Source organism: Anser cygnoides, chromosome 18 (genome assembly GCF_040182565.1).
Source record: "Anser cygnoides isolate HZ-2024a breed goose chromosome 18, Taihu_goose_T2T_genome, whole genome shotgun sequence".
Taxonomy (NCBI): domain Eukaryota; kingdom Metazoa; phylum Chordata; class Aves; order Anseriformes; family Anatidae; genus Anser; species Anser cygnoides.
The window spans coordinates 3,139,021-3,153,831 of record NC_089890.1 but is presented as its reverse complement, the minus strand read 5'-3'; the positions used below and the strand labels follow the sequence as shown (position 1 = coordinate 3,153,831).

At 39.4% G+C, this 14,811-nt stretch overlaps 1 protein-coding gene across 10 annotated transcripts in view; it reads left to right on the top strand.

Annotated features, from left to right (window-relative positions):
- The window catches only part of AUTS2 (activator of transcription and developmental regulator AUTS2), a 761,169-nt gene that overhangs the window by 342,407 nt on the left and 403,951 nt on the right, over nucleotides 1–14,811 (top strand). For all 10 annotated transcript variants that reach the window (XM_066979654.1, XM_066979656.1, XM_066979658.1 and 7 more), the window contains one exon: nucleotides 1,860–1,895. In XM_066979654.1, the coding sequence (XP_066835755.1) occupies nucleotides 1,860–1,895 (36 nt within the window). The remainder of the gene's footprint in view (nucleotides 1–1,859; nucleotides 1,896–14,811) is intronic.

The following is a 14,811-nucleotide window of genomic DNA, read 5'->3' as shown; positions in this document are numbered from 1 at the left end:
GGAGTGGGGCCAGAAGGACTCAGAACTCCGGTTGTCTGTACAGCTCCCCTTGTGCTCCTGCAACCAAAGCTGTGAACTGCAGGTCTTGAGTCCTTCTGGAGCTGCAGAGTATGGGATAGAGATTAAGGGGCAGGAACCACATACATTCCAAATTTCCATAGCAGTTTTGTTTGTTCATATAAGCTGTCCCAGCAGAGTTTGTTGGTACTGTGATGTTGGGATCCTTAAGGCTTCCAAGATGATTTCCTCTTACTAAGTCTTTAATTTTTAATGGCTTAAAGCAGAAGGCCTTTCCCCATACGTACATAACCTCTCTAAACCTCTCTTTTTAGTAGTGCTTTGGTGAACACACAGTAATATTCTGATTATTTGCAATGAATATGGCTGTTAATTTTAAATTTCTTGGCACCATCTATTTCTGCTACGCAGAATTCAGTAAAAAGAAAGAGTAAGCCCCTTTGGGGGGGTTATTTTCTTTTGTGTCAGTGCTTCACTCAGTGATCAGAAGTAGAGAGAATGTGCTGCTGGGGCTCCCTGCGATAGTGTGCCAGTTGGGCATCTTCCAGCAGCTTGCCAAGGCTGGTTGGGGCCCCTGTGGGGCTCCTGGTACTCACAGAGCTCTGTTGGTACTGAAAGCACGGCCGTGGTAAGGAACAGACACACAAACGGGGCTGTAGGGGTTAAAGGCTGGTCATCTGGGCTTCCCACTGCTCACCCGAGAATTATCCCCTGCGTTCTGCTTCCTCGTCCATTGACTGGCCTGGCTTGAAGTGTTTCAAGTGCTAGGGCCGTAGCACCGGGAGCTGTTCGCCCTTTAACGTAACAGCCAGTGACCTGGATTAGGCCTGAGATGTTTAGGTCTCTCACCGTGGCTCTAAGAGAACCTGCTGCGTAATCCCCATTGCTTAGATAAAAAACTAATGAAACAAAACCCTTTATCTCCTTAATTCCTGTGAATGTGGAGGTTGTGATCATGTCCCACTTAAAATGAATAGCATGTCCCACTTAAAATGAATAGCATGATGCGTATTTTTTTAAGCATTTAAACCTTTTGATTATTTTCTGAGGTAGCAATATTAGTTTTAATTATTTTTATGGTTTTGAGTTTTGAAATCTTTTTCACACTGTAGGTTTCTGTTGTTTGTTTTTTTCTTTTATTTTTAAACCCTTGGTTTGTCAAACAATGTGGACATCCAAATGGGAAATCGTAGTGGCTGTGTTCTCCAGGAAATGGTACATTGACTGAAGCGGCTTCTCTGTGCCCACGCGTTCTTTACATTTCAGACTACTAATTATGTTTACAAAATGTCTCATTTTAGAAAAGCACTATGTGTGTACTAACCAGGGCCTTTCGGGAATAAATTGGCAAACAGGTCATACACTGAAAAAGTCATCCAAACCCACCGGGCTTTTTGTTTTGAAGTCAGTCTATGTTTTTTTTCTTTTCCCCCTCCCGCCTGCCCCTTTGTGGCCACAAAGCTGAGTAGCTGGAGTCCAGGGCATTGAATGTCAGCATGTCAGGGAGGCTGGTTGATGAGTGTCTGTTTAGTCTCAGTGCAGGGCGAAATGCCATCATTAATTCATTACCCAGCTGCCTGTCAAATAAATTGGCAATTACGTCCACCGCAGAAGCTTGGAATTCAGTAAATAGCACGTTACCATCTCAGAGTCGTTGAGAGATGTAAAGGGAAAAATTAAGCAACACCGTGTTTGTTTCAGTAGCAGATGACAAGGGGCAGCACATTGGTGCTGTGATGTAGTGATGAAAAGCTTGGAAGGGGCTGGTAATGAGCTATGTGGATTGGAACGTGTTAAAAACCATCACTGATTTTCCACTTTGTCTTTGTGTTTTATTGCAGAGCTCAGCTCCTTCCAGCTTGGGAACAGGCTACTTTGTAAGTGTATCTCAACTTTAACACGTGTCTCTGAACAGCATAGCATTACTTCTGAAACGAAAGTGCCTTATTATATGGAAACAAGCATAAATAACCAATCTCTGTCTGCCCAATAGGTTAACTTATCTTTTTCTATGTCTTCCTCCATGAATACATTATAAGTAATGCTGCAGACATGGTGATCAATGTTTTCCTGAACTAATCAGGTGTTATTAGTTACTACATAAATTCCAACAGATTTTAATTTACACAATTATAGCAAATAAAATGAACCACGGTCTTATCAGCTCTCTAATCTGAGATGGTAGGATCTTGATTTCCCTTTATACCAATTCTCATTGATTCATAGACTTTAAAGAGCCCATTATGGCAGTCTTGTCTCATCTCCCGTGTACCACAGTCCAGAGAATATGACACAGTGTTTCCTACCTGTTGGTTAAAAGCCCCATGCATCGCAGGTGATCTAGGAATGCACAGCTGTAGTTGTATTTATGCTAGATTTACATTTTACATTGTGAGAAGGGGATCGGTCCCTAACTGGATTAATAATTGATCTGTCTCTTTTTGTTATTTATTTGCATGTCCCTTTATTGATTAACAGTCTGTATTTATACATTTCTATGTGTTTATTCTCACATTTATCAATATGCGTTCTACTTGCAGATAAGTTTGTGAGTAAGAAATATTTTGCAGCCAATCTAGTGCACTCCTTATTTTCCTCCAAGATTTGTATTTAAATCGCTCATACTCCCTGAAACTTGTAACTTACACTGTGTTCTCCAAGCATGTCTTTTTTGCCTCCATAATATCTGTAGGAGAAACAGATTATGTATGTCCACAAACAGGTGAGTAAAATGCAGCAAGACTTTTTCTGTAGCATTGTTCTGTATAGTTAATAGTATAATCGAAGACTGCTTTTATCTTTTCATCAAACTCTGGGGAAAAGAAAACTATGTAGTATTCAATTACATGATGAAAAAACTTTGTTGCTCTCTTGTCAGATTCCCAGAACATAATTGTCTTCTGTTAGTACATGGTGAAGTTTAGTCTTTTTTCGTAGGTCTGTGATCCTATAAAAAAGATATGGGATTAAACTGAGTAATGTGTGACCTCACATGTAAAGTGTAAAATGCAAGCACAGAAATTGCTTAATACGTGGAGAAATGCCATGTCCTGCTGGATTTACCCTGGACTTCAGCACAGACTATATATTCCTTCTCCTGCCAGTGGTAAGGTGTGAAGGGAGCATTACTGAGTGAAAAAGACTTGTGCTAGTTTTTCTAATTAGACCAAAGCCCATATCAGTGTAAGGTAAGGTAAGCTGTGAAACAGGAAAAAAAATGGTTTCTTTTTTGTCAGCGCTTTCCCTGTTTTGTGTTGTGCGTATTTTTAAGAGGAAGGGTATGAAGGGAGGAAGAATATCAAATGGCTCAACATGTATCTTGCATTAAGATTAAAACTAAAACTCTGTGCTTAAGAGCAAATTGCTTTCCTTTGTCTGGGCGCTTGAAATTCAAATCATGTGAACATATACAGAGATGCTCTGGAATGGGACAAATATAATATGGGATGAAAGGCTTTAACGTATATAAATAAATCTTTTTCTCCTTATAGCGGGAGCTGAATATGCATGTTTTAAGAACAATGTTTAGATTCATATTTAGGAAGCAGAGGTAACAGAAGAAAAGCCATCTGCTGTTCCTTGCACCATACTGTCTGTGGGTTGGTCCAGTAAAGTGAAAATCTGGAAGGTGTCAACATCCCCTATGCTCCAGCAAAAAGCCTGAAAGTTTCCAATTCCTACCAAGTTAGGAATTCAGTAACAAGAAGAAGCTTAACATCTTCTTGTGCCAATATATTGGCACTTAAATTGTCCTGATTTGGATCTGAGTAGGTGGGGGAGACATCCCTTATTAGGTTCCATTAATGCGATACACTTTCTTATGTATAGTCACTGGAAGAGGATTTCTTTAACTTCCTTTTTCCTTCTTCACTAATAGCCTAGTAATCAAAAAAGTCCTTCAGTAAAGCCACTTTTACACGTACCCAGTTTTGGATAAAACTTGAGGTTTTTTTCCTTCCTCTTCTTATTCTGAAAAGTTGTTTTTAGGATTATCTTGCTTATTGTTTTAAAAAAGTCCATACCCTTATTAACTTACATGGGACAAATAAAACCCAGATGTGTTTTGTGGTACCAGACAATGAGAAAAATGCTCCAGAATGATCCACTTAGCATGTGTTTCTGATAAAAGTAATTATTGTATTATCAAAGTGCAAAAGAATATGCGCTTGATTTGCCTTTTTTTCAAAGCTTTCAACTAGAGAAGACTTAGTTTTTGTGTTTAGTGCTAACCCAGAACATCAAAACAAGGGCCATTGGTTTCAATTGAAACAGCAATAGTTTTTAGCTAAATAGACTACAATAAAGCTTTTGCCTGTGGAAATTACTGATCAATATATGTTGTACTTTGGACTACAGAATATCACATACTGTAGCGCGCCACAGGAAACACAGGTAGCCAGGTAAGTTAAAATGGACTGGCACCAGATTCACTGTCCAAGAACATCTACTACAGCAAGCAGAAACACAGGTGGAGGCAGGTTTTATTCTGAAATGAATGAATACTGAGATATGAATAGTAGCCAATATTTGCTGTTTAAATCCAAGTATTAATGGAATCTTTTCCTTCTGCCTAGATCTGTACTTTAATCATCAGAGTTCATTACTGCTTTTACCCTTCTCAGTCTCCCTTCTCCAGGAGCACTGGCTTCTTGATAGAAGTACCTCTCCAGCAGCACATGCCTTTGTGTTCTCTGCTGAGGAAATCTTTTCTGTAAAGAGGGTACTCTAATTACTACTTAGGGAAGCAGACTGAGATGATGTATTTATCATGAAACCTATAGCCAATGTTGGCGGCAGAAGCAAATGTGTCTTGTATTAATGAAGTATCGCTATCTTTTCTGTTATTTGTGTGTTTCTTTTTTAAAGCTTGAATGAACCAGGAGTTGTACTTCTCTATTAGTTGGTCATTGACTTTGGAGTAGTAAGTATCCTTCATGTCGAATTTGTCCTGTTGCTTTGCAGCATTATTAGAAAAACAGCGGCTTTACATGGAAATTTTTGCACAAGGAATAAGAATTGTTTATATGAAACAAAAACATGAACTAGTCACAACAATAAGATGTGAAGCTTCAGAGCTAGTTCCTTTTTTATTGGGGGGGGGGAGGAAGGGAGGTGGAATGCTTAAATCTAATACTTGAATTTGCTGATTTTGCTTTCATTCATGTAAGCAGGAGTTACCTTAGTGTAATTACAGTAGGAGAGATGTAATTGGTGAGCAACCAACAGTGTATCCACCCTGTTCTGTACATAATCATGTGTACTGTGGGCAGAAAGGGGAAAACGTGTTCACTGGGGGAGACAGGCTTTTCTCCCCCAGTAGTTGGTAAGAATGAAGGGCTTGTATATTTGGAGCATGTTACCTAGCATGTACAAAATGCAAATAATTCTTGTCAGACTTGGAATCTCCTTTACGAACTATGCTTATGCGAGGCACTAGGGTTTGATGGAGAGTCATGTGTCTGCAGTGTGTATGGATGCTGTGCATGTCACAGCAAAGCAAAAATTATTCTTGGATCCTTTCATTTTATAGAGAGCCTCCTGAGATCACTGAGTGTTTAAGGAAATGTTTATAAACCTGATGCTTCCCAGTAATACAAAATCATTTTTCTATTATCTGTATGATTGTTCTATCCTAGAAATTCATTATGCACTTCCAGTAGCAGTGAGGAAGGCTAAACACTTACCTAGTGTTATGCTCTGACTAGGTAAGTTTTTGAATTGGGAAGATGGAGACTGGATTCTTATGTTTGTGTTTCCTCTGTGTTAGCTTCATGAAAAATAAACGGTAGAGGAAAAACTTGCATGCTCTGGGGAGGGCATTCACACTGCCAGCTTTGACAACCTACCTTCACTCTGCAGTCAATAGGGAGTGTTGGGAATCTCCATTAAGTGTTTCAGCCTAACTGGTAGGATCAGAACTGCCGTTGATTAAACAGGCTTTCTAATTAGGTGCTTTCAGCAAAGTGGGACATGTGTGAGTAACCACTGAATGAGTGCTAATGATGCAAAGTTGTTGAGGACTTGTAAGTACCTCTCCATGTTTTCTTCAGTTAGGAGCAACCTATCTTCCACTTCATTCACAAGTGCTAAAATGTTCTGTAGATTTTGTTGAAAAGCCATTTTCACTGTTGCTGGAATCTGTTTCACCTGACTTGCCACTCATTGTCAGAGTGGACACTTTCCTGTCCTTTTTACATATTATTAAATCAATAGTGAGGAAAGAACAGACAAAGTTAAAAATCAGACCTAATATTCTAAGCCTTTTGCACTGGCCTGACATTGTTTCCTGTGGTCCAGTTTATGATTGCCGCATGTAAAAATGAAACATTTGGACATGCTGTTAATATTGGTGTGCCCTAACAATTATAACTGTATACTTCCTGGAACATCTCCCAGTTGTCTTTGATTCTTTTTGCATTGCAAATTATCATTGTCTATCGTCAAAGGTAGATCAGGTACATTATGTCTCATTAAGAAGTCACATAAGTTAATTAGAAAGTATTTAGAAAAAAACTTTCTAGCTTTAAAAAGTTACTTGAACTTAATTTATTTGAATTTTTAATATTGTTTAGCTGTCTATGATTTTAAAAGGTTGAGAGAGATGTTTTAGAATACAATTCGAATTTGAGTAGTAGTTAAAAACTTTTTGTTTATCTGACTATGGAAATTGTTTTTTGCTAGTTTTCTTTCTGTATCTCCCACCCAGCCAAACTCGTATTAAAGGATACAGGTGGTTTATTGGTTTCCAACATAGAACAGAAATCAAAACCTGAACAACTTTGCATTTTATTTTTAAATGATAAATCCATTTCCCAAGATAGTTAGGTTTATTTTTAGTTCCTGGCAACTTGTTTCTGTTTCTTTGATTGGTCTGCTTCTCACGTCTTTGTGGCAGTTTCTGAAGGTTTTGTGGTTTCGTTCAGTTGGTTGGTTAAGGGGGTGGGGAGGGGAATGTTGGTTAGCAGTTTACCCCCCCCCCAAAAAAAAAGCATAGAGTTTGTGGATTTTCAAAATGGGTTAGAATTTGGTAATAAGCTGGTGACAGTAACAAGTCTGGGACGTTGGAAGGGAGAAGGATGCTCCAGTGACACTTCTTTTACCAGATAACAGTCTTACTCCTCCTTAAAAATAAGGAATTAAAAAAGAAAAATATGATTTGCACATGGGCCGGTGACTCAGACAAACATAAACTGTGAGCATATTCCCAAAGGCTCTAGTTAATCAATTGCGCTATCCGATTTGGCCCTGAGTGGGTTCAGTTCAGCAGATGTCTGCGAAGTTACAGCACGCTGCTGGGATGCTGTGTTGTGCAGTGTTGCGTTGTGTTACTCGGAGCTCTAAAAACTCATCCCAAGGCGAGTAAGTGGAGCACCAGCAGTATGAGGATAGGGACGATGGGGAACAAGTATCTGGTCTAGACAAGGCCAGCTATTTCACTGTGCAGTAGGACTGATTTTCACCTAAGACATAACCTATAGAAGAAACGTGGAATCAGTTGTACCAGCACATGCTCTGGGCTCTCATTCTCAAGTACAGCCCTTAAACCAGTAGATTTTCCTTCCTTGCCTGGTCTATATGCCCTGGCAGCAATGCTAAGTAGAGTCTCTACCAGTGCTCTGGTTTTTGGAAGTGGTAGAATTGGTGGTGATGTTGACTCTTTTCAGGTGGGAGTGTGTTGAAAGACTCAACATTAGATTACAGTAAGACCCATTAGTTTCCACAGGAAAGGAGCAAGCAGCTCAGATAAAAAGCATCATGTGGAATAGACTGAAAAAATCAGCTGGCTGTTGTGATATAGGATATAATAATTTGCTTCTTCATGTACTCAGTGATGTTGCTAAATAAAAGTGTTTTGTTCAGGTAGGTTAAGTTACTTGGTTACCTGTAGTGCTTGATTTTAGAAGGCAAACATTTAAATGTATTTTGCTTATGTAAAAGTGTTTATACCTCTTAAATACTGCGAGGTCTACAAAAGCACTACAACACTAGGCTGTTTGGATGCACCACACTTAATAAACTGTCATGTCCTCTGTGAATTCAGTTGAAAAGACAATCCTTGTTATCCTGTATTTGGCACTATAAATCATTGTTAACAAATCCTAATTTGCTTAGTAGGGTAATGAATGATCTCCAATTTTCTCACTGTAATTAGTTTTACCAACTATTATTGCAGAGGGTATGCTGAAATCCATTTTAGCTTCGCTCTAAAAATCTCCATGTGCCTGTTCTTTGGAGGAAGGAAGCTGACAAGAGAAGTTAAGAATCTTCAGACAGTAAATTCAGGAAGGGTGGACAAGGTTCCCAGTATAAATCTCTCTGTGGGTGGTCATTACCTATTAGTACTTGCAGACCTCAGCAGAGCAGTGAGACCAGGAAACCCTGGTGTTTCTTTATCTGAAATATGTTAGGTGTTGTCTTTTGTTTCCAGGAGCCATTGAAAATGCTGCTGTAAGGGAGGCATCATCATTGCCGAATAAAAACATTGCTTGTAATAAAACCTACCCCAGGTCTATTAATTTTAGCATTTATAAAATGCAATGTTGTTCCTAGGGACAACTGAGGCTCATTAAAGAGTTTACTAACAGTATGACCATCAAAGCAAGAAGAACAGCAAAAGCAGGCATATGTGCATTTCCAGCAACCCGCTAATCATGATGAGAGTAGCTGGAGCACAACAACTGTTTTGGAGAACAAAACCCTGTATTTTTCTAGAGGTTAAAAGAAACGTGTTTAAGTCAGTATTTGAGGATTGTTTGGGCAAGCAAAATAAGTTACCTGGGCTGGAATTTAGTCAAGACAGGTCTCTCATCAGATCTGTTCTGAACATAGATGTTGGTCTGAGTTATTTTTGCAGGCCTTCTATTTGAATATGATGTTTTGCATTTACAAATGTTAATCCTTACAGTTCTTCTTTGAGTTGGGTGAACTGATGTTGTCCAAATCTAAAAAGCAAGCTACAGCAGTAGTTTCTTACCCAACTAAGCAGAACCGAGAGAAGATTTTTGATCTTTCAGGTTTACTCTCTCATTGCTGAATGACTGATTTTCATTCTCGGGGCAATGCAATGATTAATTCCTTTAGGACAGACCCCCAGATACTTTTGGTGATTCAGGAGATGATGACCCCAAGGAGATACTAGTTCCAATAGAGTAATGCTGCGCTAGAGTGTGCTTCTTGGCTGTCTTGGGTGGCCTTCCTCCTTGCCCATTCCTGCTTTAGTTGTTAGAATTGAGCTTTTTTTTTTTTTTTTTTTTGTACAACTAAATCTTTCCTATTTATGTAATATCTTTGTCTCAGTGGTGCCCTTTTGTGTGTAGTTCCTGTGGCTTTTTTTGTGGCATGGTGTTAGATGTATTGCTTTCCTGTTTCTTCACCAAACACCTAGGACTTTTTAGCCCTTTTTCCTTCTGCTTCTTTGTATGGTTCACCACTTACCTCATTGGAGTCCAGTCATTTGCCCGAGAATAACAAATGTGATGAATGGAGGTGGCTTAGGGAAAGGAAGGCAGTAAGAAAAGAAGGAAATTAGGAATTTTATGTATTTGAAGAGGTGATCTGAAAATCTGCATTATTTGCCAGAAGGGTCTCTAACTTTTGTCAGCAGCAGAAGAGAGATGAGTGTTGCAAGTGGTTGGCAAGAAGCATCATTTGCAGTTCAAAAACCTTGGGGCATATTCAGTATGTATTTTTGTTGACACTTCAGATGAACTACCTTAATCATTTTAGACAATGTTCAACAAAAATCAATTTATAAAATTATCATCATGATCCTTTATAAGCAAATTTTTATTTTTTAATTTCCACTTCTGGAGATTATAAGAACTACATAAGGAGCAGAAAGACTAAGAATTGCTGTCAGTCTAGATTTGGTCTCTAATGCCCATGTTACACGTAGCTCATCTTTATTACTTTTTGCCATTGGCCTAGAATAAGTATATTTTTTGCTCATCGTCTCTTGCAAAACAAAAGAACTATTATTTTGTGTTCCCCCTCTTTCTTTTTCCCATAACATGTGACACAAATTACAAATGTGAACCTGAATAGTAAAGAATTGCTACACTGATTGCTAAACATGCATTATGGTGCTTTTAAACTCATTTCAGGTCATCGTACTGCAAATTAGTTTGATTGCAAGCAGTTATGCTGTCATATACAAAGCCTCCATCTTCCAAGGGTCTCAGTTTCATATCATTAAGGAGAATGTTCAGTAGCATTGAAGGAATGCATTGTATATTTAATATTTTTGGAGGAATGATAGTGTTGGGTCTCTAGAGGGGTTTCTATATCATTTCATGAAAAGGAAAGAGGTACATAGTCCATGAGTGTAGGGTGCTTCGTTGATAGTCCTGGTTTGGTAGCTTTTGAACAGCTTGTGTAGAGGTTGTCGTCCAGGTTCTGCACAAAACAAGAGCCAGTTTGCTCATTAACTGAAGATATGAGAGTCCTGGTGGAATTCTTTTTGTAATGCAAGTAGAAAGAGCAACACTGGACTGTTTCTGATGCATATTATCTGCTGATGTTACTGTTTGTGGTGCAATTCTAGTTAAGAAAATATAAAATGCATATTTTATCCCACGTTCATTTAAGAAAAATTGAAGAGTTATGGAAGATTTTGCAAGATTTCTGCATTATCTAACTAGAGAATTTATAAAATAACACACTCATGCAAAAAGAAGAGATCATGGCAAAAATACTGCAATAAGAAGGATTTAAAACGACAAAATCTGGTGACTTCCCTGAAAAGTGGGTTTTGGGTCAGTGCTGTGCTGGGAACACCAAAATGTTGAGTGCTGTGCTGAGATGGCACCAAAATTCATCCTGCTGCTGAGCACAGGAGCTGTGTGCTGTTTGTGTCTGCTTCGCAGAGATGAAACTCAAAGCTACTGCGCAAACTTGGTGACCTCAGAAATCGCCACTACTGTCACTTGGCTAACTGAAAAGATTACTCTGGAGGAAGACAGTGCAAAAGCCCCTAAGAAAGTAGGTGTATATATATATGGCTGGATTAATGATGAGGAGAAGCCACGTGATGGTATTATTTTGATGCGAACTTCCTGAATCTTTTCATTTTGCCATTTTCTGAAAAAATACTCTCTCTCCCTATTTCTTGTATTTTGGAAAAGCACATTTACTAATTCAGGCTACACCTTACTATTTCACCTTTTAAACAACAGATTTTTTTTCTTCCCACTAAACTTAGAAGAAATGAAATGCTGGTATAGCTTAAGTAGGGAAATCACTGCCCTACTACTGCGTGCGCTCAGTTCTGAAACTTACCCAAAGTAAGAATTGTTCCTATGTGAGTGCCTAGTGTTATAGTGAATATTAGTATATTCTTCTTTTGAGTCACTTGGAGGGATAGTAGGATGGTACCTAAAGCAGAGAACACATCTCCTGATTGCAAGAATTTAAGGCTAAATTTCCCAGAATAGAGTCCAATCCTCTTTCTCAGCCTTTTATGTCAGAACTCAAAATTGCTGTCTGATAAAATGTAGGACACCAGATTGAATTACTTCATTGAACCAGTGCTGTCCCCTGTTAATGGTAATTGCACGGATATAGCGGTCTTTCTTGGCAACATCTCAGATATTTACCTCCCACTGTTTTTCAATTCAAACCTTTGATGAAAATATTCCCAGTACTTCTTTAAAGCAGACACCCAACTGTCTTTCTTGACAAAGGCAAGGTCTTTAAATCAGATCCTGACAATTTGTGACACAGCAGTCTATCTAAATCACCTTTTACCTATGTCACCGTGTCATTTCCTGAAAAAAAAGTGTCCATCAGAGAAAGGTTGCTGAAGGCTTGGTGCCCGGAGAGTCTGTGTGTGTGGCAGAGGGGAGCTGGAAGATTTGTGTGTTTGTTTTGGTGGAAGTAATTAGATGAAGGCTTGTAAAGTTGTGATGCATGCCGTAATGGTTTGTTACAAATATTTTGAGGTGCTTTGTCCATAGGAAAACATTATTAGGCTATTGCTGCTCTCAGATCATTAGGAAGTGAAGGTCTTTGACAACTTTTTCTTTAATAATGGCGAATCTGTTTTTTAAAAAAATCATACCAATTGTTTTCTTCTTCACTACACCTGAGGGTTAATGTGCGTTCAGCCAAAAGAGCTTATTCACCTCCCGAAATCTCATCTCATCTCATTTGATGTTCTGAACTCTCCCTCTCACAGAGGGATGTGGGTGCCACATCCACCATTCATTATAGCAAATGCTATTGTTCCAAACCATCTTGCGTCATGATGAGTACTCCTTCGACTCGTGCAATCAGATCAGTGCAGCTTTCACTACCAAGCTTGCTGTCTAGCTTTGCTGGAAGATGGCAACTGTTCACTGCAGTGCTGGAGGGTTTTCCAAGAGATCTCTTTGCATTACTGGATATGCTTTTGGTACGAACTCATGGTTGGCATATAAAAGCTGCAGTTGGCCATATTATGTAGCATCGCTGTAGAATTACTAGGAAAAAATGTGATAGTCACTTGCTTGTGAATGAGGAGAAAGTAATTTATGTGAGTATTTTGAGTGCTTCAGCTGTTTATGCAGTGGCCTGTATAACAGTGCTCTTCAGCACAGAGATGTGCGTTTGTGTAGTGGGTTTGTGGTAGATTGTGCAGATTTCTAGCTGTTATGGTAATAAAACTTTTTAATAGCGTTGACTGTTTGGTCCACCTTTGCAGATGAAAAGAGATTGTTGTTAAACAGCAGAATAGACACCAGCTATAATAAAAGATCATGAGCTAACTTCATTAGCAAAGTGCTAACCTTTGCCAAGGAGGATGTGTCTGTCAGGGATGGTGATGAAAGACAAGCTTGGAGGAAAAAAATGACTATTCTGCCCTGCATGTGTGTGCCAAGCTGGTTCAGAGAGTGCAGTTCATGTTTGGAGTGGCATCGCTATAGCACATGATGACACTGTGCCATTTGGAAGCAAAAGAAGCCTTTCCAATGAAGGGCTGGATTGTTGGGCATGTCAATGAATGCAAGAGGAATATGGTGCAGTTCCAAGGAATCATTCTTAAAGCCAGATGGAAGGGTTTTCATGCTGCACAGTTGAAAGAAGAGGTAGGAAGAAAAGAAAGAGGTTTAAGATTTTTAGAACACTTCAGAAATTTCCCTAGAATAGATGCTCTTGGAAATTCCACTTCCCTCTGCTGTGTTTTGTGTTTTTTTGCACAGAAGAAAAATGCAGAAGAGAATTACCACTTCTTCCCCCACTCCAGTGCTTAGCTTTTTGTTTCTTAGATGGCTTCTGAAGATGGAAATCACTAAATTCAGACAAACAGTTTAATGGAACTACCACACCTTAAGGTATCCAGATTCCACTTTCTTTTCTATAATGAAATACATCATTAGAGGTATTAATTGAAGTTATTTGTACTACTGTGCTTTCACACAGCATAGTATAGCAGTAACTAGAAATTTTTGAACTGCAGCCCCCTGTATTTCTGTACAGACGTGCATGCACATAAGCTGGAGAACTGGCAGCACAGACGCTGGGAGAAGGAATGTGTTTTGGGGCTCTCTGAAGGGCTCCGATGCTAGCTAGTCCATCTGCAGACAGATCACTTACACTTGGTGATAAGCCACCCTCTTCTTCTCTCTTCCTGCCTCCCCCGCAATAGCAACATCTGGCTCGCAGGATTGTTTCCACCTTGAAGTGGCAGCTGTGTCAGAGGCGATGTGCTTTTACAGCAGAGAATGGAAAAGCACAAGCAAACCTGAACCCCATGCTGGCAAATCCAAGCAGACACCTTCTGAAAGCACTGTGTCTTCTGCTGTCTGCTTAGAGTTGCCAGCTTGGAAGAGCCAGCCGTGAAACCTGGGATGCAGTTAAACACCACCAAGGACTTGTTTGCTCCCTCCCCATTCCCTGTTCCCCACTGAACACAAACTGTGAGAAGTCCAAGAACTGCTGTGATGCCAACAAGAGCAAAATTACTTGCAGCTGGTGAATGCCACCTGCTCCTGCCGAACTTCAGCCAAAACAGTTTCCTCCCTGGAGTGCCCTGGAGTGGAGAATCCAAAAGCTGTTCAGAGCAGGGTGATATTTAGTGTAGATGGGGAAGGACATTGCAATTCTTGCTTGAGAGCTAAGCTCGTTATGCAGGAGGTCTCTCTGATGGCTCTCTCTCCTTGCCTTTCCAAACTCCTCATTTTTCTAGTATGTTGCTTATGAATATTAATTCAGCCCTCTCTTCCTTCATATGCCATGCTTTTCCCCATCTAAGTGGATGCAAATTTAATGTGGTTTTAATATATATATATAAAACCTGCAAATGATGTCAATAGCAGAATGTCTTCCTTGAAGGCCCTCTGAGGTAGTCACGCAGCACACCTGATGACACTGTTTTCTTCTATGGTAGAAGCACTTCTTGACCCTGACGAAAGAGAAGAAACTCAGTCTCTGTTCATGCCCCTACCTTGTGATTCCCAGTGATTCTTATTCCTCATTTGTTCCTAGCATCATTTGTTTGCCCAGTGTATCCCAGTAATTTGCAGATTATTATTTGTCTACGGAGTATATACTGTTTACTTCAGTTATCTGTGGTGTAGAAACAGTAAATAAAAGGACAACATCATTATGAATTAGTATCAAGAGGCCATTTGGCAGCCTTGTTCTTTCTCACAGACTGTTTCACGGGTTAAGAGAACTTTCTTCCAATTGAATCAGTAGACTTTTTATTGTATTTCACTAGAAAACCATCCATGTCCAAATGTCTACATTCATTTATTTAAAGGAAGGTTTTGGAGAATGCTGTTGTTGCGTTGATCTGGTAACAGTTTTATCGGT